The sequence below is a fragment of the Bemisia tabaci genome, chromosome 4 (genome assembly GCF_918797505.1).
Source record: "Bemisia tabaci chromosome 4, PGI_BMITA_v3".
Taxonomy (NCBI): domain Eukaryota; kingdom Metazoa; phylum Arthropoda; class Insecta; order Hemiptera; family Aleyrodidae; genus Bemisia; species Bemisia tabaci.
The window spans coordinates 21,303,184-21,329,390 of record NC_092796.1 but is presented as its reverse complement, the minus strand read 5'-3'; the positions used below and the strand labels follow the sequence as shown (position 1 = coordinate 21,329,390).

The following is a 26,207-nucleotide window of genomic DNA, read 5'->3' as shown; positions in this document are numbered from 1 at the left end:
TTGATCAAAGAAAAAGCTTTTCGGTGCCTAAGGTTGAGTACTTTGGAGCCCCTTCCTTCCTTCTCTTCAAAGACCCAAATTGACCTAAATGCGCTTTCTTCATTGGCTTCAATAAAAGTAAGGCATTTTTAAGTTTCCGCGAGGTTCATTTTCATTCTCACAGATTCGTTTGTTTAAATTGAAAAGACAATGATAACCTACTCTTCTGATTTCGAAACGCATCAAGGCTGCTAACAATTTAAGATAGGCAAAATTTAAATAAGAATGCTACAGCTTGCGAATAAAACTGGTGTAATTGTTAGGTACATATTCCATGTCTGAAACTTTCAATGCTGTCAGCTGAAATACTCATTATTCCAAGTTTGATAGGTAGGAACCATATTTTGGATAAAAGCGATTCACGAGTTGTTGCTTGACATGGTATGGTCCCTTCTTGCTGAATGCAGTCTAATGATGTTCAAGCTGTCACTGATTGAATAAATTAATAACAATGAGTAATTTTTAAAATCGGCTGGGAATAATATTTAGGACACTGAAATATTGAATTTTGATGCCTAATTTACATCAATTTATGTTTCTTTGGAGGTAATGATGCCGCGCAAAGAGTGGACTTAATTATTAGCTTGACTGTCTTATACGTAGCCAATATTATACAGACTATGAACAAAATCACATCCAAAAGGTAAAGCTTGTACCAAGGTAAATTGACTGCTTGTGATTTCAAGTAAGGGGCACCTTTATGTCTGACAACATATTCTACCCAGTAGATTGCTGTGTCCATTGGGGACATCGGTCGGTCCTTGAATCGGTCAGAAACAACCTTTGCTGTCTCAGCGTACCTATGAAAATAGCAATCAGAAGAAGAAATTAGTAACAGGCAAACTGCTAAGTCATGAGATTCGAGCATTTAGAGGCTGCCGAAAATAAGAGAGAATTTTTATGCTGCATTCAGTAAACTTAGAAGTTTTTCTCTAAGAAATTAGTGTATGTAAATGTAGAGGTGTCTAGGTGAATCTCAGTGTGTCATGGAGTAGCTATGAATTTTATCTGGAAGAGGTCATGAGACCATCAACTCTTTGTGAAATTAAAGTTGTATTGAGGGACAAAATGCGAAATTTTCCTAGGGATGGAGCACACAATTTTGGGAAAGCCAGGGGAGTCCCTCCCTCCCTATATTCATGCCTGAAATAAAACAGCTACGCCTGAAATAGCTATGAATGAGGTTCATCGAGCTAAACAATCTCTACAATAATGTAGTGGCTGTTAGAATAGCTTTACTAAAATCTGAATCACTGGTCTTTCATTCATCCGCATTGCCCTGTAGGTCTTAGTGGCTTGACGACCATTTCAACAAATATGACCGAACTCTGCTTAGCTTTGCCAGCTCTGGAAACTCCATGAGGTGCCAATAAGATCTTAGCACTATTTTCAAACACCTCATATCAGAGCATTTAATATACCTATTGGCAGGGCTGGATTAAGGGGGTGGCCACATGGGCCGCGGCCCATGGCGGCAAAATTTAAAGGGCGGCAAATTTTGCAATCTTTTTGAATGTAGGTATCAAAAAATGAGAGAAAACAATCGGATTCAGAAAATAAATTACAAACGAGAAAAGGCGACAAAATCTCTCATTTCCTGAGAGTAAAAGTATAGTAATTTCTAATTTTGTCGTCTTTCGGCGATACAAGAGACAACACCATAGTAAGTCGAGTTAAGAGAGAAACCAAACACGCAATTTGACCCGAAACCATCTCTATACTACATATAAGCTCCGAGACCTCCTAATTTTGCGAAACTGGTAACGCTTAGTTCCAGCGTTCTACCGGGCCGATTTTCATGATTTTTGCGGCTATCGACGGGCAATTGCCTCTAGATAAGCCAACTCTTTTCAGATTTTCAAAATATGGCCCAGGTGTTTTTATATTACGTGGTAAAGTTGCGAATTCTCCCATTTAAACAATGTAAATTTATACTTTTTGTCATAGTTCGTTTGAGCGTTCTACCGGGCCGATTTCCATGATTTTTGCGTAAATCGACAGGTAATAGGCCCTAGATGAGCCCGCTGTAATCAGATTTTGGAAAAAGGACCCAGGTTTTTTTAAAATCACGTTATAAAAGTGAGTGAGTTTATAGAATGCTCCGGTACTGCTACCGCTATGCGCGGGAGGATGCGCAGTGGTCGAGGAGGTTGCGCAGTAGTTGTGTAGCCTGCGCATCAGCTCTACACTTATCTACACAAGATTCGCACCTGAGACTTTATGCCGAGCGGTGGCCGAGTCGTCTAAAGACGTCAATGGCGTCCGCTTTGATCACAGTGTGGGCTCGATTCCCGACTAATGAAATCTTAATTATTACCTGGCTATCATTGTTCATTGTTTTACTGCAATATTTCATCAAGCAGTCATTCCAAAACGCGTCCTTTTAATTTTAAAGTAATTTTAAGTAAAGTTTAAAATTAAAGTATACCTCATATCGTATTTTTTTGGGGAATAATAAAACTAACACTGATAGGAGGGAAAAATAGGGCCGCGAAGCGGCCCATTGATGGCGCGGAGCGCCTTCAGGGGGTTGGGCCGCGTAGCGGCCAGGGGCGTAGCCCCCTAGTAGAGTACATAGAGTCGTAATGTAATTGGGAGAGCTGGCGCCACTTTTAAGCATTTTCCATGTCCCGAATTCCGAGACTCCTGTGTGACGCCGGGTCACTTTTTCGATACATAATCGATTGTTTGCGATACACGGGTACCCGGCCATCCGGTGACAACAACAACAACGGAGATAGGAATTACCACGTATTCCACACCGCCATTTTGGATCGAAAATGTATCGAAAAAGCGACCCGAACTCGGCGCACACCGGGCTCGGAATTCGTCGAGCAGAACATGGCGCCAGCTCTCCCATTTACATTACGACTCTATGTACTCTATATGCCCGAAACGGAGCGGCGCGGCAATCGGCATGAAACACATAGCGCATACAAGACTGCATGAATACTTCATCACGCATTGCGTCAAACACACTGCGGTCAGCAGCAGTCGGCTTGAAACGCATAGCGCCTACAAGACTTCATGAATACTCCACGAATTGCGCCAAACGGTGAGGTCAGCAGCGGTCGGCGCGGCGTGAAACGCATAGCGCCTACAAGACTGCATGAATACTTCACGCATTGCGCCAACACAGTGCGGTCGGCGCTGCGGTGGAAGTTACAATTTTTAACCACGTTTATATTTGTTCTTTCATGTTTTCGTTCTTTTTTATAAATGGAAGGCCTTGTCCAAACAGGGATGGGTTTACGGAACTGAAATTTTGTTAGTGTTGACAAGGCTTTTACAAAAAATGTGCCCAACACGAGTGAACGCGTCTTATACACCCCTCCCCCACCGGCACGTTCACTTGATGGTTTTTATAGATCGTATTCGACAGATCACACAGGTGAGATGATACCTATCGATTGGTTCAATATGTAACCAAAGCCTCAAAAGTCAATTTAGAAATTTGAGGTAACGGGTCTAGTATGATCGAATTTTTATTCTCTCGAGTACCAAATGGCAATGATAAGTGAAATTGTTAGTAATTTTCTCATTTTCAGCTTTTCCAAATTTTTGAGGTCATGTTCTATTGTTTTGAACCAAACGATACATCGAACCACTGTCGAATACGATTTAATTGATGTTTCAAAACAAATGAGAAGGGGGCGGAAAAATACAGGCGGCCCATGGGCGGCATGTAGGTAAATCCGGCCCTGCCTATTGGAGATATTGGAGACTACTTGATAGGTGACAAGCACCCCTTTGTACAAAATATGACCAGGATCACAGGATGCCTAAAACTTGAACTTAAATTTCTTTTATTGAACCAAAAAACTTTTGGCATCAGACTAGGTATGAAAGTTGAAATCTCCTGAAAATTATTTAACTGTGAGAAATCAGTTTAAAGAGCTACGAAAAAAATTGCAACGATCAGATTGTATCTCGCTGTACACAAATAAATCATAGTACATGCACACTTTATATTTCATTCACCTAGAATCGCTGAGCAATTTCGTAATGAGCCGGAGGATGTTCTCCTTGGTGAGATCAGAATAGTGTAAAAATAGTCCAAAACCAACTTCCTGGGCATTCTTCATATTGTCGAACTGATCAGCGAAAAGTGGCATTCCCAATACCGGTGTTGCTGCACTGATCGATTCGATCAAGCTAAACAAACCCCCATGGGTTATGAACAACTTGGTGTTAGGATGACCTGCAAAAAAAAAAAAAAAAAAAAAAAAAAAAAAAAAAAAACACATAATGTTTAAAATGATAGCACAAATATCTACGTTGGTACTGAATTCAATTGTGCCTAAAAGATTGGTTTTCTTTTTTAAGAAGGGAGTATAAAGAACTGAAAGTACATACGACCCTCTAAAGCCGACGCATGAGACGCATGTCCCTTTTAGTATGAAAGAAGGTCCTTTAGTTAGTCCTTTAGTTAGTCCTTTAGTTAGTCCTTAGTTAGTCCTTTAGTAGAAGAAGGTAACGCTGTTAAGTATACCCAACTGCCACATGAATACTGTATCATTTTATTTACCTATATATTTATTATTAATTTCTTTTTTAGAATTTGATTTTATACTCGAATCGCCCTAGCTTCGTGAAAATGACGCCGTACATGAATGCAATGAGACACATTTGGCCGGAGTTAAACAGAAAGGAACCAAGCCACATCGGGATCGAACCGAGAAAAAGAGGTTTAAAGTTTAGCTCCTGCATAAGACTCAATGTAAAAGATAAACTTCAAGTTCAATTTCTGCAAAATTTGCTCCAACAAAAACTTTGAATTTTTGGCGATAGAGAGTAGAGCAGTGGTTGAGTTCAAAACCACTCATAACTCAATTTTTTCCATAATGTGGGTTGGTTCCTTTCTGCTTAACTCAGTCCATTTGGCATCACAAGAGGAAAAATTGAGGGAGCTCCGGCTTTTTCAAATGGCTAGGTCTAGATACAACTATTCGTGTTCTCAGGATAGCCGTGATGCATACACAAAAAATTGCAGGCGCTCTGATTTTAGTGAACAATTTGGTGTTAGGATGACCTGCAAAAAAAAAGAACTATACGTTCAAAATGATAGCACAAATATCTACGTTGGTACTGATAATTCAATGTGTGACTGTGCGTGTTAGTTCTCAAGGGTTTTCTACGTTGCATTTACAGTCGTGTTTATCATGAAATCCCCGAAATTTGGATGAGACGTGTACCATCACGGCAGTGTTGCCGAATGATGCACATTTTCCACCAAAAACATTTCCATAAGCATAAAGGCATCGCGGTTGTCGATCCCGCAAATTATTACCAATATGCATTTTCGCAATTTGCAAAATTTTGCAACGCGGCCATGGTGCTGCACGATTCGTCCGAATTTCTAGGATTTCATGGTATATACGATTGTAAATGCAACATAGAGAACCCTGAAAATCTAACAACCGTTGCCATACGTTGTGCCAGGAAAAACTAGAGCGCCTGCAATGTTTTGTGTATGCAGCCCGGACATCCCGAGAACACGAATAGTTGTATCCAAACTTAACCATTGAAAAAGCTGGAACACCTTCAATTTCCTCCGCTTGTGGCAGCAAAATTTGTCACTTAGTGCATTCACATATCGTTTTTGCACAAAGTCAGGGTAGTTCGAATATTAAATCAAATTGAAAAAAGGAATGAGTAATTACATGTGAATGGCGCCCAAACTTCGTAGCAACGAACTTTAATGAACTTAAAAAAAAATCAATTACATTTTAAAAAGACGAATTAAAAAAAAAAAAAAAAAAAAAAAAAAAAAAAAAAAAAAAAAAAAAAAAAAACTGTTTTGCTTTAGAGAACCCTTACTGGGCATTTTTGACGTAAAATTTTCAAAACGTAAAATGCAAGTAAAAAAATTATACTTGGGTACTAATAAAAAACCGTAAAAATTTTGGTCGGCACTTTTAGGTTCCTAAATTTTCTCGGAAAAAATATTTAATGGGGAGAAATGAGGCAACGTTGGAATGCTCATACGGCGTCGAAAAACAACATGGGCTAAAGGCCCATTATTCGATGCCGCAATTTTGCTAATGCCGCAATCACACGCTGAATGTGGGAGCTGAATGTAGCTTGAATGTGGAAGTCATCGGCCCGATGCCTGAATTTTGCGCGTGACGCGCAAAATTCAGCAACGATTCTCAGCAACCATCGGACCAATTTTGAATGTGTTTGAACTATTCAAGTAGATTTGATACACATCTGGATGAAAATAACTCGAATTTGCTAAATTTCAGCCGTTGGGCGATGACTGTTGACTCCCACATTCAGCTGCTAAATTCAGCGTGTGATTGCGGCATAAGGCGAGTTCGAATAATGCGGCAAACACAGTGCGGCCAGCGTCACACGCATAGTAGCGCCTGCAAGGCTGGGAGAATACTTCTCGCATTGCGCCAAACGTGCAGTCGGTCACAGGAATACTTCACGCATTGCACACACAGCACGGTGCGCGGTTTAATCGTTGAACTTGAAACGCTTCCTGCAGAAAGGACATTTCTTGATTGCGGTGTCTCGGGATCTTTGCTAACGTTTCATACATTAAATTTTAAACAAATGCATCGAATTTCTTGAAACTCGTACTGGATTTTCTTTATGATTTTCCAACGCTAAAAACTAAAAATTTCAGAAACTTCACCGAATTCTACCGTGCTAAGGAAGAACGCCGTATGAAAATTCGAGAGTTGCCTAATTGCCCCGGATAAAACATGTGTTTTTCAGAAAGATTATGCGTATGTTTCCTTGAAATTTTCAGACATTTTAGACAAAATTGCGAACAAAATTGTCTAGAAAAATTGAAGAAAAACATTCACAATTTTCCTAGTAAATTAGGTCTTTATTGAAGGAAATGTGGCAACGTCTGAAGGTTCATACGGCGTTCTTACTTAGCACGGCAAAGTAGTTCTCCGAAGTATAAATCAGCAGAGGAGATTCTGAAACGCCGCAACCAAGAAATGCCCTTTTCGCACCCAACGCCTTAATTTCTAGGTGTCAGACGCACCGTTCAAAATTCGTTAAGACTCTGTAATTTCGCTTTTTAGACATTTTGCTGAACAAATCCTGTCTGTCAAAATCCCGAGCAAGAAGGTTTCCAATTTCTGAAAAATGTCAAAAGAATTTTTTCTTAGAATACTAATATTTTCCAATCCAAGGATTATTCTTAACACATTATTTGAGAGTCGTTGCTCCCCAGAGAGTGCACGCTGTACCTACAATAATCTCACTTTTAAAATGCAGTAACCAATGCCGAGGTCACGCGCAAGTAAGGGTTTGCAGTCGTAATTTTGCAATTTTTATTTTTACTCCTCCAAATCTGTGCCAAACTTATTCGAATAGTTTAGACAAACTTGAAATTCTTTTCTGGTTCCTGACTCTCGTCGATTGCTCACAATGAAGATGTTGCATGTGTGAGGAATTTGCGATTTGACTGTTGTTTCATATGTAAAAGTTCGCGAGGAACACGATGGTGCCACTGATTTTCTCTGAAATCAACTCCCAAGCTCAAAAAAAGCTCTCAAGTTGAGGCCAAAATGGGGATGGAGGGATATCCCACCCTACTCTGAGAGTCCACGTCTACGTCAAGACAAACTCTCCATGCAAAGATAGGGAGCAAATACGTTGACAGGGCTGCCACTTTATTTGGGGACTCCAAAACTGAAAACACGGCGACCCTGCTAATGTATTTGCTCCCTATCTTTGCATGGAGATTTGTCTTGATGTAGAGTGGACTCTCAGGGTAGGGTGGGATACCCTCATCCTCCTCAAAAGTTGAGATTGATTGTTTAGGAATTCATATGCACGTCAAATCGCAAATCCCTCACACATGCAACATCTCCATTGCTAGTGCCCGGCATTCGCACCAAAACTGAAGTGATACGTCGGTTTCAAAAAATAATGACTCACGGAGAATGTCAAGTTGTGGGAGCCAGCGCATCATTTTGACGTTCGGGGGCAGATTCTGGGCTTGAGGGTCGTCTTCGCCCCTCCAAAGGACCCTTTGCGGTAGGGCTGCGAAGGCGTCGATCAAGGCTCGCTTCTTTTGCGGCTCGAACGAGGCAGCGTCCAGCATGGAGCCGAGGCTGAAGTAGATGACACCGTGCTCGGCGCCCGAGATGAACTCCTCCAGATCCTACCGCATTCAAACGCACTAGGACATACACATGTAATGTTCCAGAAATAAGCTTGCATTAATGTTAGCTGACCACAATCTCGCTTTTCCCTCATCAGGGAGGCTCAGTATCGGCAATTCCGATCTCCTCACACATAGGCGGATCTAAGGTAGGGCGCACTGTGCTGGATCAAGTCAATAGGAGAGGTCGGACAAAATTTGGAAACTTTAAAAGCTTAAATTCGTTACATCAAAACTTTGAGATTGCTCGCACTTATGCTAATTTTAGTAAAACTTACGAGCGTGTCCTCACGCAAAAATTTAAGTTTGCAAAATTTAGCCTTTCAAGTTATTTTTTCAGCTTTAATGAGAATCACCTCGACTGCATTTCAGTTTCTCATTTCCTAGTTTTCTCTCACGTTTTATAACTTTTCGCAAAAAACTTAACTTGAAACTTTGATTTTTTCCCCATAAATTTCCAATACTTGCTTTCAAAGTTTTGACGCAAAATATTTTCCAGCTTCCTGCTGAATAACAAAACATTAAAGACAATAAGTAGGCAAAACCTATTCAATAAGGCATCTTCATAGAGGCTGATTCTGGCTGAAGTCGTCCGTCAGACGCACGTGATGAGCCGATCAGTTTACCTCCTAGAAATTTTTTATGATTCTTCCTTGTTGAATACAAATTATTGAGGTATAGACGAAATTTCCTGTGGAAGATTCAGAACGAATCTTAAATGGTGAAAGGGTCAATTATTCTTCTGCAGAGGCCCAACATCGGCACTTACTTTTGAATATGCCCTTAACTTGCAAAAACGCCCATTTCCAATTTGCCGATTCAATAAAACACGACGGCGATTAAACAGTTTGTCAATTTTATAAAGAATTGAAATCAATAAGTTTTAAAAAGAATTGGAGTCAAAGCAGACCAAAGGCTTCAACATATGAACAAGAAAATTGGACAATTTTTCAAAATTTCCCGCGAAAGAATCCCTGAGTTCCTCACCTCTCACAGCCTCCCCCCCCCATACCCTTTACTTTAATAGCGCCTCGCGTTTTCCCCATCTAGGAATTGTTTTATCAAACTTACTATACTGCCGCGCTAAGGAAAAACGCCTTAAAAGCCCTCAGGCGTTGCCATATTTCCTTCAATTAATCACGGATTTCCGGGAAAATTTGCAAACGTTCTTCCTCCAATTTTTCAAATAATTTTGTTCGCAACTTCACCTAAATTTCCTGAAAATCCCAAGGAAAAATATCCAAAGCTTCCTTCAAAAATGAACAGTTTATCAAAGGAAATTTGGAACTTTCGAATGTTCATACGGTGTTTTTCCTCAGCACGGCAGTATAGTTATACATATGCCTGTCTCACCTGGGGTAGTTTTTTCGGCGCCTTCAAATTAAGACCTGCAACTTGCACGGCACCTGGCGGTAAGGCACGGGCTGCCGTGATGCTCGGATGCGAGTTAAGGAGGAGGAGGCTCGTGTTTCTAACCAGCTCCGTGAGCGGTGGCATGGACGGCCCGAAAAATTCGCTCGCAATCTTCTGAGCAGCTGGTTGGTAGTACACTCTGTAGATAAGCTGGGTAGCTAGGAGGTAGAATGAGTTACAGAGTCGTCCCCAGAGGGAATCGTCCGAGCCGAGAGGGTAGAATAGCGTGGAGACGTATGCAGGGTTGTTGGACATGCCGAGCCGGTCTGAGTACCACGGGTACGGCACCGAGGATGAGGCCCCGATCAGTGGCGCATTAAACCTTGAGAGAAAGTAAGCAGATTCAATCAGAATTTCATCCTTAATACGCCCTTTACAGCGCTCTTTGACGCTCTGTGACGCCTAACCGACACTAAACTCGGTCCTCCCATAACCCATCAAGGAGTTGGCACCCCCTCATTTCATTTAAAACCTCCTGTCACCGCTCTCTCACTACTCTCACGCTCTTATGCACCCCTTTATGCCGCCCCTTTTGTGCTCCTAGCATATTCTATCAGAATTAATAGACGTAGAAATCCGCTCAGTTCTTTTAAATAATTTGTATTTTTATTCAAAGAGTCCAAGCAACCCGCCACCACGACTGAGCAGGCCGCTTATTGAAATTTTGCATGTGTTGTCGTGCAGAAATAGATGACAAAGATTAAATGGCGCAGTGTGATTGGATTGCTATGTCTTATCGCTGCTTTGTCGGATTGAATGGACGACATGCTATCGGGACCTTAAAAGGTACCTTTAGATTGTCGTCAATTCCACCCAACATAGGCACGACAAATCAGCTATAACACATAGCAGACCAGTCACACTACGCCATTTAGCCTATCGACGGTGAAAGTCGGCAATCACATAACTCGTTTGCGGTGTCTGAAAATCTCCGCCTCTGCGTCATTTTTTTAAAGGAGAAGAAATTGGCATTATTTCTTGAAGTTTTTGCAGAATTTTCTTCGCATTGAGAAGAAAAATCATGACAGTTTTAAAGAATTGCCGCTGAGTAGTTTTCCGTTTAAAAAATAAAGTACGAAAGGAAGTCTGCGACGTCGCAAACCGAGTTATGTGATTGCCGACCTTACACCGTCGCTATGTCATCTACTACTATGTCCGTCAGCCTTTAGGGAAAAAAAAAAAATTTCAACAATTGGCCTGCGCCGAGCACATACCTGTGTGCGAACGGGACGAAGCAGTCCGTGTTGAAAATCTCAGCGATGACAGCGTCGAAAGCGGCGTCTGATTGGTTGAAACGGCGCATGATGTCACTTTCCAGAATAGTTTGACAGCTCTCAACACCTATGTCCAGGATGTCATGTATAATGGCCTCGAAAACGCTTATGTCCGCCACGCGATTTATCGTTACGTTGCCGAGTATTGGTACCAACCCGTGTAGGCTGAGCTCCGTGTAGTTCGCGACAGGCTGAAAAAAAGTAGAACTGTACTGAAATACATACAGGGTTACTTTGCAATAAGTCACCACTATTGCAGGTGGCCATTGATTTTGAGTGCCCCACCCAAGATACATGAAACTGGTTTCCCTTGCAGAAAGTGATCCCCTCTTATGAGGAAGACGCTAAACGATAGTCGTATCATTTTTGAACAAAGATGTCAGGGTGCGTGATTGAGTAACCGTATAATACCATAATATGATAAATATGAACCTAAAATCAAGGAAATACAGCTGTATATCCTTCTTTATTCATTAACTTGGAACAACACACACTCTTTCAACTTTAATTTTTTCCCCCTAAAAATAGGGACTTCTTTCGGGTTTAGGGCTGGGTTGAGCCTTGTGGCTGGTATAGTGCGCCGTATTATAACAAGAAGGGTGGCAAAAGCAAACGTCTCAGTACTATTACTCTGATTTTATGTCCTTTCATTCAAATCGTTTGAAGCGAATCTTTGCAAGCGACGGCAGAGAGCTAACCGCAGCTGCATTGTGACGATAGTTTAAAATTCAAGGCGCCTTCAATTGTTCCCTTATGCAACACAGACAATCCCCAAGCACGAATAGTTGCATCCAGGCGTTAAATACTATCACGCGTGCTCTGGGCTCGCGTTTCTAACTCCTTGCGCAGTCGAACCAAGCGTATTGATTTCATTTTTTTTTTTTTTAGATGGATGCACAAAACTTTTCAAAAATTAGACTGTATCATAGTGATGGAAGAGTATAATCTCCTAATTTCTTCAGAAAGAAGTATCATGAACAATTTAGTGAGCTCAAACTGCACAAAGGCCCGGAGGCAATAGAGGTTCATTTACGTAATCGTGACCTCCTCAAATGAACTCGCCCTTTGTTAATTGTTAGAATTCGAGTCAGTAAAGAAATCATAGAAGGTTTCATTGGATACATAATAAGCTTTCATTTTTATGATCTCTTGAGGAAATGAGAAATAAGGAGGGAGGGAGGAAAAAACAAATCAGAGACATTTTCCAACTGATAGAGATATCCAATGGTTCTTTCGTGGGAAAAATCAAATCTAGGCAATACCAAGGGTTTTTTCGAAACATTTCTCTTGCTTCTCTTCGCTTTTAAATGTGAAAAAGGAACATTTATTTTTTTCAAAAAAAAAACGTACTTTTGGCGCCGTCGCACAGTTGACCGAGTCACTCGGAGAAGTGGGAGATGAAATTTTTGACTAAAACTGCAAATTTTGATGTTTATTTTGTCACATTTTAAATTTTAAGGAGTGCTTCTGAAGGAAACTTTCACGAGAAAACCAATGGAACCAATTTTGGAACATCAAAATTTGTACAGCCGGAGTTAGAAGCGTTTAAAGTTTCCAAATTTTGTCCGACCTCTCTTGTTGACTCGATCCACTGTGCGTCGTTTTAAAAATCAGTCAGACCCCTTTTTCCTCGAGGAGGATCCATGTAACCTAGTAAATTACACGTTTATTTGACTCACCTTCTGTGCCTTCAGGTGACTGATGACGGTCACTTGATGGCCGCGGGCAGCGAGTTCCTTCATGAGCGGAATGAAAAATTGCGTGTGAGACCAGTTCTCGAAAGGGAACACGCCAAGAATTCTGGCCGGATCACTGGGGAGAGGTAGCACCAGGAGAGCGACCGCGATCAAACATCCCCGTAGATATAACTCCATTTTGAATGACCTCGTTTTGAAATTCACAGTGGACGAGCTCGCAAAATGATGCTTCCTCACAAGAGTCTATAATATACAAAACGAATTCTCACTTCTTCTAGCCGTTGAATAGATGGACCATTATCCAGGACTCTACAATAAAAACATAGGGTTTAGGTTAGAGGGTGTGATCATTGATCACCTAGTCAAGAACGCAGAAAATAAAGTTCGCAAAAGTTAAAGCATGTTCAACAGCTTTGTGGAAATGTAAGGGGTCATTTCATCCAGCAGGCTGATTACTGGAATTGATATACAAAGCGATAGACAAAGATGACTAATTGAGAATATAGCGATCTTATTGGTGGAAGCGGGTGGTTTCAACAGACAAACGAGGTAAGGGATAGACTAACTGGACCGCATTTAACAGAAAGGAACCAAGCCACATCAGCTATTTCCAAATTTACGTGGGCTATTTATTTTTTTACGAGAGAACGTTTGTGTGGATTCCTTTGAAAATTGCAAGGAATTTGCCCTGCACTATGGAAAAAATCCACTGAAATTTGCACGAAAATCCGCACAACCGTTTTCACGTAAAAAATTAAATTGCCCAATGGACCACTAGACAAGGTACGAATTTAAGCAATCTGATACATGTTTCTAAACCAGAATTTCACGTAGAACACGATTCACACTACGAAAATTACCGAAATCAACTTCTAACGAAGATATTAACGTTTTTATTTCGCACTGATTACGAGGAATTTGAACTGCCCGCTGACAAGAAACTCAAAGCTCTGCGCGAGTCAAATCGCGCACTACAACGGTTTCAGCAGGCTTCTCAATCGAGCAATGTTCATTTTCCACCATGTGTTGTTCAAACTATTGGTAATTTGCTATAGCTGAGCCAAAGTTTCAAGATTGAAGCTGAAGATTTTTACATCGTAGAGACTGTCATGATAAACATTTAGCGCGCGATGTGAATCACGTAGAGCATTGAGTTTTCATGAGCGGGTGGTTTGAATTCACGCATCAAGAATCATTGAATATCTTCGTCAGGAGTTGATTTTGGTAATTTTCGTTGTGCGTATCGTGTTCTACGTGAAATTTTGGTTGAGAAACATGTATCAGAATGCTGAAATTCGTACCTTGTCTAGTGGTCCATTAAAATTGGCAGTAGCTGATGTGGCTTGGTTCCTTTCTGTTTAACGCGGTCCAACTAACGGCAACTCACGAGAGACCCTACAGTTATTCCATGATATTCTCCCATAGTCTGTAACAAGTACCCGTTTCAACCAATCGGGTCGCTCCATACTCATTTTGTCTTCTTTGTCTATAGCTTTGTCTATCAATTTCAATAATCGGCTCGCAGGAAAGTGAGCAAGTCGTCGCACACCGGATCGAGTTAATATAGGAGAAGTCGGACAAAATCTGGAAACTTTAGAAGCTTATATTTTCGAATTTATGAAACGAAAAAGTTTAAGAGCAGCTCCATTGGTTTTTTCGTGAAATTTCCTCTCGGAGACACCCCTTGAAATTGAATTTGTGACGAAATAAACATCAAAATTTGAAATTTTAGCCGAAAATTTCATGTCCGACCTCTCATATTGGCTCGTTCCACTGTGCGTCGTTAGGGATTTGTTCAAGCGGGGGCATGGTACTCTTGTGTACTGCTCGTTGCCAGTGTTCGCGTACCGTGGTGGTACCGAATATGGATATGACAAATAAACGAAAAACAACAGATATCGTACGAACAAACGAATATATATAAGTCAAACATACAGTGAGGTGACACTGTATACAGGGTTATTCAAAAGTCACGCGCCACTGGCCATGAGGGGACGGCCATTGAAATTTTTGAGTCGCCCCCCTCCCCCTCCGAGGGATCAAAACCTGGAAATTACCCAAAAAAGTTTCCCCCTCGATATGAGGAAAAATGTCTAAAACTACAAATCGATATCATAATTAGAACTAAAGTTATGGCCAGTGGTGCGTTAACTAATTCTAACTAACTAACCCTGTATAACGCTAAAGTCAAGGCGTCGCGAACCTGGCGCACAGTGGATCGAGTCAATAGGAGAGGTCGGACAAAATTTGGAAACTTCAAACGTTTTTAACTCCGTTTATACAAAACTTTGAGCTTCCAAAAGTGGTTCAACTGGTTTCGTCATGACATTTCCGACAGCTAGCACCCATCGAAATTAAAAATGGGACGAAATAAACACAAAAATTTGCGGTTTTAGACAAAACTTGCATGTCCGACCTCTCTAATTGACTCGATCCACTGTGCGGCGTGGTTGCCCGAGCGATGGCCGAAATCAGAGTGTCCGCTGGTTGCTCTGGCCCAGGGGATGATTATCATCCTGAAAAGAAAAGCGGCGAAAGAAAAAGGTAGGGAAAGAATGCGAAGAAAAAGGTAAGGAACAATCCGTGCCGGGCTAACGGTTGTTTGCAAGGTCGCGGCGTCGCGGACAAGGGTGCCGCCTGGCGCGGGGCGGGTTGAAAAGGTAAAAAGGTGCTAAAAGGAAAAGATAAAAGGTGAAAACGTAAGACAGGCGCTAGGCTAATGGACAGAGATAGATATGAAAAGGAAACAGGGTATGGCATCGTGCGAAGGCATCGGTAAGAACACTACAGTACCATTCACCATTATTCGAGTTGGAGGTAGGATTAAAAAAATGTTTTCCAGGGAATGGTTGCTAAATTCATGTCTACAATATATCTTTCACTGATTTTGAAGAAAAAAAAAATATATACACCTTCAAATTGACAATCTGTTTAGACTGTTTAGACAATATGTTAGATGTATCCTCACTCTACATTATATTTTATTCTTAAAAATTTCGATCCACGATCTTAGGTATATTTGTAGTTGTTTTGAAAAAAAGGTAGACTTTTAAAGAATCTTTATCTTTTTAAGGACCCTATCAAATATGTTTAAACTTTGAAGGAATTCTTTCAGACGGGGAAAAGGTCTACTCTTGCTTGCCTCCGTCAAACCTCAAATGAGCATGCATAGTTGCTAAACGCAAAAATGGGCTGGCAGTTTACCGACTTGAAAATGGTTTCAGTTCAAAAACTCTCCAAATCGCCCTGGTAAAAATTGGCAGTAGAATCTGTGTTCCAAAATACCATAGACCTACAGCCGGCTGTAAGATTCCCAATAGCTTCTACAGCCGGCAAAACAATTTCTTACAGCCTTTTATAGCCGATGGCGATTAAGCAACAGCCTGGCGATAAAGTGTATGCTAAACGTTACTAATTACGGATGCTAGGACTTAGTGAGTTTTTGGACTACCGTTCTCTTTTTGGGCCGTAGTGTCTTGATTTATTTTGCGAGGAAAGCTCCGTGCTTTTGAAGGGCGCCTGCCATTCCGAATATGTTGGAGCACCTTCAATTTCGTATGATACTGTGCAATACCTCTGGTGTGAAATAGTTGCTTCAAGCGCCGTGATACGCTGCGGCGCGGCGGGCGGACACTCGACAGCCAGCGCGAAACGCGCATTGACGCCTACAAACCTAACAGGGATACTTCAAGCACTGCGCAATGCGTGAAGTATCCTTGTTAGGTTTGTAGGCGCCAGTGCGCCGCCGCTCCGCTTTGTGTTAGGCTCTAATATTTAATCTCGTGGAGTCAGCGTTTTTCAACTCATGACTTTGAAATGTTTGCACACTCTGTATGGATTATTCTCATTGTAATTGATGAAAAAAATATGTAGTAAAGGAAAATATAATGCGCGTTTTGTAAATATTAAGGTGATTCCGTACAAACTTAAGGATTTACAAAGCACACGAATTGCTACACAATTTCTTATAGCCTTTTATAGCCGATGCCGAAAAAACAACAGCCAGGCGATAAAGTGTAAAGCCCGGTGATAGGAACTATAGCCCGGCTGTATAATTTTTTATCGCTTCGTGTAGCCCGGCCGTATGATTTTTTCCACTTTCTACAGCCAGCTATATGATTTTCAATCGCCTTCTTCAGTCGGCTATAAGAACTCCTATGGTATTTTGAAACGCAGCTCCTATCGCCAATTTTTACCAGGGGCGCAAAGGTTCAAATGGACTGCGTTAAGCAGAAAGGAACCAAGCCACATCAGATATTGCCAAATTTAATAGAGCAATTTAATTTTTTACAAGAGAACGTTTTGGCGGATTCCTTTGACATTTGCGAGTAATTTGCTTCGTACTACGCAGGAAATTCACCGAAATTTGCAGAAAAATCCGCAAAGCCATCATTGGGTAAAAAATTAAATTGCCCAATTAAATTTGGCAATAGCTGATGTGGCTTGGTTCCTCTCTGTTTAACGCGGTCCATATGTCTGTTTATAGGAGCAAAATGTTCCAAAAAATTGAATAACTTCATTTGTTCTCGCTGATAATCCGGATCAAGTGGCCTCCACCGACATAATAAAGTACCTTTTTTGAACGATATACCATGCGCAGTGTTGCTCTCGCGTCTTAGGCAACTTCATTCATCCCAATGTTAGGAGGTCAGGGTCACCTAGATTATGAAAAACACAGCAGTGGAGCGTGGCCATCAGAGACTTGAATTTTAAAATAATGATCATAAATTCATACTTTTAATGACCGCACAATAAATTTAAACGCTTGGCTTCGACAATCCTCACAGAATTTTTCAAAAGTATTTTTATGTATATTATCTCTTTATTGTATTATACTCACCAAATATCGTGCAGACCTTAAGGTCTTGTGATTGTTACATGTAACATAGAAACTTTGCACTCCAGGTACACCTGGAGCTACAGAAAATGGTTAGTTTATCTATTACAAGTTAAGCATCAACGGAAGTTATTAAACGAGAAACCGCAGATGTTCTGTCGTTTTTCAGACGAGAGAGCATAACTCCACTTTGACGTTGCAAAATTGCCACTCGAAAATAGCAAATTTCTACCAGAAAACAGTTGGGAATGTTTAAATACAAATGTAAATTATTTTTTAGCTGACTGCACGCAGCAATCAGCAAATATCATTGACAGAAATTTGCAGTGCCATATTCCTGTGAGAAATTACATTGCTTGAGTCACTTTTAAAAACTTGGAATGGAATTGCGCTCTCTGTCTAAAAAACGACAAATTGTACATGTTGTTGATTGAACCTAAAAAGTTTGGTTAATATTGAGACTTCTCATTTGAACTACTGCTTCATTCATACATGACAAACCTTAATAGGTATATGCTAGTGCGTTTTTTCTCTTTCGTGGAAGAATCCCCCCCCCCCCTCTCCAGTAATTCATGATCTATTTGAGTTAGCCTCTCAGATTATTGCAGGTAAAAAATAAAACAGGAAAAAAAGGGTTTCCACTGGATTGCGTAAAAAAAATTACCTGGAACTCTATTGTCTACCATTCGACAGCGCAATACAAAGTTGACTGAAACTTTTGACAAGTACTCGGAGATACTCACAATCAGTTAGAGTCTTTTTATAGGCGAGAGATAGTGCAGCTCCCACATTCCTAATTCTTTCGTAGCTATGCAATTAAGTTAATCTTGAGAGAGTACTTAAGTCATAGTTCTTATGATGCAACAAAAAATTTCAGCTATCTCACCAGGCTCCTCAACACTCAATTCTGTATCAATGGATTTAAAGGTAATTAGCTCTAATGCCCTCATAATGAAATTGGCCACTAACTGTGATATTTTTTAGCTATTCTGAACTTTACAGCTCTATTCCTGGTCGAGATATCCACTTAAGTGTAAATTTTAGACACATTGTTTGAACATGGCTAGGTACTTACCGGGGGCTCTTCCCATCCGCGTCAATTTTGAATTGAAAAATTTGATGGATCCTAACGTAGGGTAGAACGTATGAACCCGGGAACGTGGTAGATAACGTTGTTAAGACGACACCACACACACTTAAAACGTCATTCTGTATGCATTTCTTCGCGACACGACGATCGACGGCGTGAATGAAGGCCTCTTACTTGACTGGGCCATTATTGAGCCAATATAAACCACATGAATGAATCTCAGGAAGGTCAATCTATCCCCTCCATGACCAATTTCAGTCGTAGCATTCCATGTTGTCAAGCAGCATGCTGCCTTTGAAACTTTTGTTTCAAAAAGGCTGTATTCTAGATACCTCGCACTTACAATTGAAGCAAAGGAGCATAGCTTACATTTTAAGTTCCATAGGAGGCCTTGTGTAGTGTTTGTAGCGCTAACTCGATGATCGGAGGGTCCCGGCTTCGATTCCCGGTCAGGCGACCCGAGGTTGATGGTCTCAAACAACGGGCGCCTAGGACTGGTTGTTAGGGACGGAGGGGGATGGGACTAAAGCGCAGGATTAGCCCTTGTGGGCTATTTGTAGTAAATAAAAAAGCGCAATGATTAATCGGGCGAGGCAGAAGTTAAATTCAGAGGTCTATACTACTGTTAGACCCAGGCCCGCCACAAGGGGGGGGGGGGGATACTGGGTCCTTAGTACCGGGGCCCGGGCCCCGGAGGGGCCCGTGACGCAGGTGACAAACCACTACGAATTCATGTGTAAACCTTATTGTCTCGTAAGGAAAAGTGAAAAAATTACCCTGAAATTTCGGTAAAAAAAAGGTGAATAAAGTTTAAAAAACACGCTAGGGCACTATAAAATTTTTCTTACTTTTTTAGAGATTTCTATCTATTTTCAAGATTTTGAGTAGTATATATAGAATGATACTAGCCGTTCTGGGCGCGCTTCGCGCGCCCGTCACGCCTAGCCGGGGGCTACGCCCCTGGACCCCCGGTCACTCGCGCCGGTCACTCGCTGCGCGAGTGACATTCGGCTCGCTTCGCGAGCCGATTTTGTAGTAGTTGCAAATTTTTTATCACTATATTTTGAAGATTTCATAGAAAACATTATGAAATTCTCACTCCACAATTAACTTGTAGAATAATAATGGCAGGGCAAGAAATAGACTATATCTTATGGACGGTTCCCACTTAGTAAAAACGGCCAACACCACGAGAAGGTGAGGAACCATTGTTAGTCACTTTTTTTTTTTTTTTTTTTTTTTTACTTTTCTGAAAAAATTTACTGAAATTTTAGTTGCGTCCCCTAAAAGGAAACACGGAGAAAAAAATTTTGTGCATGGAACCCGAAGCTGAGATCATATGGATCTCTGAAGTTTTCGGATCACGCATCCGAAAAGTTAAGGTCCATCTGCCGAAGTTCGGGTCAGACAATTGAAGTAGTTCGGTATATACCGAAGGTTTCAGGTCACACATCTGAAGTACTCGGTGCATACCGAAGTGTTTCAGATTTCTGACCCGAATTTCGGCAGCTGGACCTCAAGTTTTAAGAGATTCATATGATCTCAACGTCGGGTCCCATGCACGAAGTTTTTTCTCCGTGTGAGTATTAATATAAATTTCAACACAGTCAAACACAGTAGAGAACCAAGGAAATCACAGTAGAACAGAGAAAAAATACCGTCGAATAAATAAAGAAAACTATTATCGAAGAAATTCTAATTATTTGGAAGTAATTCGCTGGCGTAATCAATGCGTAGCTGCGTATAGGAGCATGAGCGAGATTTATCATCAACTGACCGCTGGCCGGAGTGGCCGGTAGGTACCTGGGCGGTCGAGCGACAATACGTAAAAGCGGTGGCATGGTTTCATTGACAGAGGAGTGGGGAACGGTTAGACGTAGGGGAAAGGTTCAGGCTGAACCGTTCAGCACAGCAGCGCAGCGTCAGTCACCGGGTGGGGAAGAGAGTCCGGGAGGGGACACTTCCCCTCGAGTGAAATAGAAAAAGGCAGAATCCTTCGAAGTTTATATTAATGATTAATGATGATGATTTTTAGTAACTGCGTTTCATTTTCTTCCGTTGTCGGATGCTTAGAGGCTCCTGTCTGGGCATCCTCGACTTCAATGGCTCAACTCCCTCGCCATAGACGTACGAAAGGGGAGTCCAGGGGGGCCCGGCTCCCCCTAGAATTGAAAAGTATCACCTGCCCCCCTCAAAAAAAATTTATAGATGTTTTGAATGCAACAATTCGAAAGTATTTGGTGCTGAAAGTAAAAAAAAAAAGGCGTAAGTATTCTGCAGAAATTGATGGAAAATCTCCATCATAAGAGCTTCAAAATGCGTCCAAATAGATTTAAAATTTCAAAAATTTCCCGAGGGAGGCTCCCCGGACCCCCCTCTGCGCTAGGGGCCCGGGCCAGAAAACTGGTACCAGGGCCCGAGATGAGATGTGGCGGGCCTGGTTAGACTCAAAGCGTTCACCTCTTTAGTCATCAGTATTAGTGACGGGGGCAGACTGGCCCAAGGGGCAGGGGGGCGATCGCCTCGCCCTAAACTTGCCAGAAGGGGTCCCTCTGGAGCACCGTAGCCCCCTTTGACAAGTTTTAAGGTACATGAGGGGCCCCTCTGGCTCTTCCTACGGAATTCCTCTGGAATATCTTTGAGCCCATGTAGATTGTTCGGAGCCATTTACACATTAAAATACACATTTTGAAATGTTCAACGCGCGTCGCAAATCAAATCAAATGCAGGTTTCACACACTGTCTCCTGCACCAAATAGGGGCCGGGGGGCCCCTCCCTCGGAAAATTGTGAAAATTGTACCCTTCTCAGACTGAATTTAAGCCATTTTCGTGAGATATTTCTTAAAATCAGTTTTGAAAATATTGTGAAAACAGCGTGTAATTTATTGAGACACAGGCCGTTGAATATCAAATTCAACGTAAATTAAATTTTACGAGGGAGGAAGGGGTAGGGCTGAGCTTTACGTAAGCTTTCCATCCAATATTCAAAGAAAATGCAAAAATCCATTGTTCGTCGGGTTGAAAATAAAATTCAAGATGAAATAGAGGAAATCAGCACATCACCGATTGCTGACCGATCGGACAATGCTCCTGTCATTTCCCTTGATTCCCACCTCTACACTAAGTGGGAAGTTATAGCAGTGACTTCATCCTTATGTCAACTTCATACTTTTAACCATTCCAAAGACAAAAAAAATCTTCAATTTTGCTCCACGTATTTTTGTTCATTAAACTAATTGTAGGTATCATTAATATTTCCTATGAACTTACTTCAAAAATTTAGTTTCACTAATAAAAATTTTGGCCTAAAAATTGCATTGTTTTTTCTAAAAGATGATGTAATGCTTATATCTGCGATAATTGAAAAAAAGGGGGGGGGGGGGGTCAGTCGAGCCTTACGTAATTTTTAGAGGTGGAACTAAGAATAGGAAAAAGTGCCTCACGTAATTTATGGATGACTCCTTCAAAGACCCCAACCCCAGTTTTCTTTTAGTTTTTTTGCGATTTTCTACTTCTTCCAAGAAAAATCCGAGAAAATTTCATTTACCTAGTTACCATTATTCTCCTTGAAACCAATAAAATGTATATGGCAATTTTGATAGAGTTAGGAGAGACTCGCGTTTGTTTGGTCATCGTCACCTTGTTTTGAAGTATATGCATGCACACTAAATGATTTGGAAAATGTGGCGCCAGTCGGCCTGCGGTCATAGGGCACGATAAATACGAAACATGGCAACGCAGCGCTCGTCATCGCCAGAGACAAAAGCAAACACACCCCCTCCCCCCACATCTTCTCCCACTCCTTGTCCATTAGACTTGTTGAAACCTGTAGTAAACAATCCTCTCAGCGGGCCGGCCGGCCATAGAGAAAAGAAAAGGAGGTGTGTGCATCTTGAGGATTGTGTACCCTGTGACGTAGGTCGGTACAACCTGGTCAGCAAAATCCGGAATTCGAAGTGTGAAAAACGGACCACAACATCCGGTTTTTTTGTTTAAATCAACTCATGAGATAAGTTCAAACACTGTATGTAAAATGAATTTTTTCCATGAAATACACCGGTTCCAAGAAAATCGATGATAAAAGTCGCCGTTCCGACCTACGTCATCAAAAAAAGTCCAAGATGCCGGAAATGCAAGCACCTCCTCTTTTTTCTCACCGGCTGGCGGCCCATGCGGCCATCATGCCGCATACCGCGAAGTGTTCTGTTTCTTTCATCGTCTTTTCTCTCTTCTCCAAGCATTACGCATTCCCTCAGAATGAACTCGCGATCGCGAAGTGACCAGTGACTTTTCGTGTCGTGTTTAAGCATTTGAATTCTCTGCATCCCTTATTTCTTTCTACAATTTCAGTTCTCTGTGTATTAACCGACGATCATGTCTGTCGCACGTACCGCGAAAGTGATGGAACGCCATGACGAATTTGCGTTCGGTCTTGGCTCTCTCCACGCGGGTATTATTTGTTTGTCGCCTCTGAACTTCTGAACTCTTCATGAAATTCGCGTGTATTCCGAAGACATGTATTTTCTCGTTGTGACTTTCATCTTTAGCGCGTGGACTCGACGGTGAGTGAAGGAATCGTGGTTAATTTGTCGCGAATGAGGATAATCGTCTTGATTCTCTCCTTTGTTGGTGCCTCGTGTTGGAAAACCTGACCACCCTGCAACTTTGTTTCATTTTGATTTGGCACCCATCGGAATCAAGGTTTGAGATATCGCACTTATCTACATCTGATTTCAATTCTACCCATGCATGATTTCTTTGGTCTCTTTTCATTACGTTTTGACATATTTTACCCACATGATCCCTGAATTGAGGACTTGTTTGGTCGAAGGGCACACCGACGTGAAGCTTGTGCAGCCCAACCACAGACTTTGACTTCCATCGATATTGATAGAACTCGGTTCCATTCCAATGAAATACCCCATTGGAATGGAACTGAGTTCTATCAATATCGATGGAAGTCAAAGTCGGTGGTCGGGCACCCCGGGGCTGCTGATGCTGCTAAGTTCGTGCAACGTAGTTTTACAATTACCTACACATTACCTACATTACCTACCTACATTACCTACCCAGCTGAGAGTTCTACCCTGAATCTTATCTCACCCTCTGTGGAGGTAAGTCGACCGAGGATGAATCTTATTCAGGTACTGCATATGATTCGACGAATTGCTCATTCTTACTTTCATTCACCGTTCTTGGTTTTGAGTTTTTCTTCGAAGGCCCTCTCTTTCATTTTCCATGCTTAAATTTTTTAACGGAAGGGTAATTCTCGAAAACATGTTATTGAACTACTACACGTGGACAGTAATTTGACAGACAACATGCGTCTTGCTTTGTAAGGTAGGCGTTTCAATATAAAGGTGATTTGGTAAGTTCAATATTAAGGTGAGTGTTATAACAAAGAGAAAAATGAAATATTACGTCCTATGAAGAAACATTCATAAATTGATTGAAAATTCTCAACTCATTACACTTTATTGTAAAGAAGACACGCCGTGGTAAGAAAAAATGGGAAACCATTAAATTCTAAATTACAGAGAAACGTGTAAGGGAGGGTACCTTTTAGGTCTAAATATTTAATGTCTAATCCATCATTTATGTCCAAACCAATAGCGTCCAAAACTGTTTTCATCTAAATTGTTTAGATCTAACACGGTAGCATCTAAATATTTAACATCTTATGTTTCTTTTCTCTAGGAAACAAAATTTTTAGGTCTAAAAAAATAACAAGCAATTTATCCTGCCAATCTGATGGAATTTTTCCGTCTAATGTGTTTAAGTCTAAAAATTTTACGTCTAAGTAGTTAACGTCTAATTAGTTTGGGTCTACATGTTTATGTGTATCAGAGGGCGGGTGGAGAGAGAGCAGCGGCCATTGTAATGACGAAAGAGGGTACCTCGTGTGGCGTGTTATTTGAATGAACCGTCATTTGCTCAAAACAGCCGATGGTAAGCCCTCCGCTGCCAGTTTTCCGTCATTCGGTAATCGCATATATTATTTGAATTTGACATCTCCAGTTCCAGCCGCCTTTCGGTACTTTTAGCGGCCCGTTGTACGAGCTGGCCATGATGATGGCCCATTCTTACCTCCCAGTTTCAGTTAAATTTGAGAACTTTTAATGTTGCTTCCAAAATTCTACATCATCACAACATATGTTGCTTTCTCTCAATTTTTTCCAAGGCGAAAAAAAAAATTTGGAATGATCAACTTGTCCTATATTTAATTACTTAGGGGCTGAAAATCGATTTGCTAGAGTCCAGAGGGATCTCTGAGCTCTCTGAGCCCATAAATGAATGTTTTTAATAATTATCATGTACTTACTGCTCTTGATGTGCTTATTCTTGGATAAGGCACCTTGAGGAACAAATAAATTTGGTAAATGTTCTGGAGAGAAATATTATGGAACTACCTCACCCACCTCTCCTCCAAAACTTCACTTCGCTCAGGGCATCTTTCATGTGCTGTCAGGGTTTAACTCTGTCAGTCAATTTACTTCTTTCAGAAAGAGGAAATACGTGTTTAATAAGTCATTGAAGAGTCTATAGTGGGTTTTTTAAGGCATTGTTATTATTTGACTAATCAACATGACCTGGCAGCCTCTCTCCCAGTTTCTTCTCATTGATATCACAGCCTCAGTGTAAGTAATTTTTTTTAAGTAAATAATGCAAAAGCGATGGCCCTATTATCGGTGAAACTACCAGACCATGTAGGTATCTCATTTGCAGTGGTTATAAATCTCCGCTTCCATTTTATTTTTTTCAAGGAGAGCAAATCAATATAATATTTTCTTGAAATTTTCTTTGAGTTTCCTTCGCAAAGAGAAGAAAAAACATGGAAGTTTTCAAGAATTGATGTTGATTAGTTTTCCATTTAAAGAATAAAGTATGACAGGGAGTCTACAACATCGCAAACCAAGATACGTGGTCTGGTAGTTCCATTGTCGTTATGCCTCTTAAAACTTGATTCAAGACTGAAGACCATGATTTACCATAGGAGGGCTTTTTGCAGAAGTTTTTGAACCATTATGAAAATTGTAATTATAGGCGGTCGGATTTATTTTGTTTTGAAATAAAGGTAAATATATTTTCGTTGAAAAGGAGCTTGCAGAGTTATCGATGAGTATTAATAAAATTCCCAAATTGTTAAGTATTCCAATCGCTCCGTTCACTGGAGTTTAATGCACTGCAACAGAAATATAGCTCTTGTTTGAAGGTATATTTCGTAGTATCAGGGACTGTTTAAACTCTCTGAAAAAACTTGTAAATTTTAATTGAAAAACTTAATAAAACTGTGAAAATGTACAATTTTTGGGATTTTTTTTGCAAAATTTACAAGAGGTCAAATCTAAGTGCATAGATTGTTTGAAGAAACTCTTAAAAATAATAAACCGGTTTTTTTTTAACACCTTCAACGTAAATTTTAGGCATCACTTGGTAATCTATTGTCAAATAAGGCGTAGGCTTTTGCTAGGAGTTTTGAGTGGGACCATTCTTTATTCAGATGAACGTTTTGAAAAGGTAATTCGGCATCTTGATACTCTTCTATCTGTTCATCAGTTAGCGGTTTGCATTGGTCTTTTTTCAGTAGAAGAATTACCTCACGTGTAAAATCATTACTCCTGTTGATAGATGGCGATGAAGAGAATAGATTTCCATTCCCGCAGTCGCTGGGAAAACGGTATCAATGCGCAATGTCCTCGTGGTCGCGCAATCACTCAT

The 26,207-nt window shown here is 40.9% G+C and overlaps 1 protein-coding gene across 2 annotated transcripts; it reads right to left on the bottom strand.

Annotated features, from left to right (window-relative positions):
• Positions 1-274: 274 nt before the first annotated feature.
• LOC109035425 (UDP-glycosyltransferase UGT5) lies at positions 275-18,661 on the bottom strand. 2 transcript variants are annotated; one of them, XM_019049054.2, is made up of 7 exons: positions 18,473-18,661; positions 12,543-12,869; positions 10,804-11,054; positions 9,530-9,911; positions 7,951-8,176; positions 4,021-4,240; positions 275-839 (listed from the first exon to the last, which is right to left on the bottom strand). In XM_019049054.2, the coding sequence occupies exons 2-7, from the start codon at positions 12,735-12,737 to the stop codon at positions 560-562; spliced, it is 1,554 nt and encodes a 517-aa protein (XP_018904599.2). In that variant the 5' UTR covers positions 12,738-12,869; positions 18,473-18,661; the 3' UTR covers positions 275-559. The 2 variants fall into 2 exon arrangements, with proteins under 2 accessions (XP_018904599.2, XP_018904600.2); XM_019049055.2 differs by lacking the exon at positions 18,473-18,661 and adding an exon at positions 18,062-18,193.
• Between the last annotated feature and the right edge of the window lie 7,546 nt (positions 18,662-26,207).

Coding starts and splice junctions, on each gene's coding strand:
- LOC109035425 (XM_019049054.2), bottom strand. CDS start 12,737: ATGGAGTTATATCTACGGGGATGTTTGATCGCGGTCGCTCTCCTGGTG. Junction 9,912..10,803: donor TTCGTCCCGTTCGCACACAG/GTATGTGCTCGG, acceptor CTTTCTCTCAAG/GTTTAATGCGCCACTGATCG. Junction 8,177..9,529: donor CGCCGAAAAAACTACCCCAG/GTGAGACAGGCA, acceptor TGAATGCGGTAG/GATCTGGAGGAGTTCATCTC.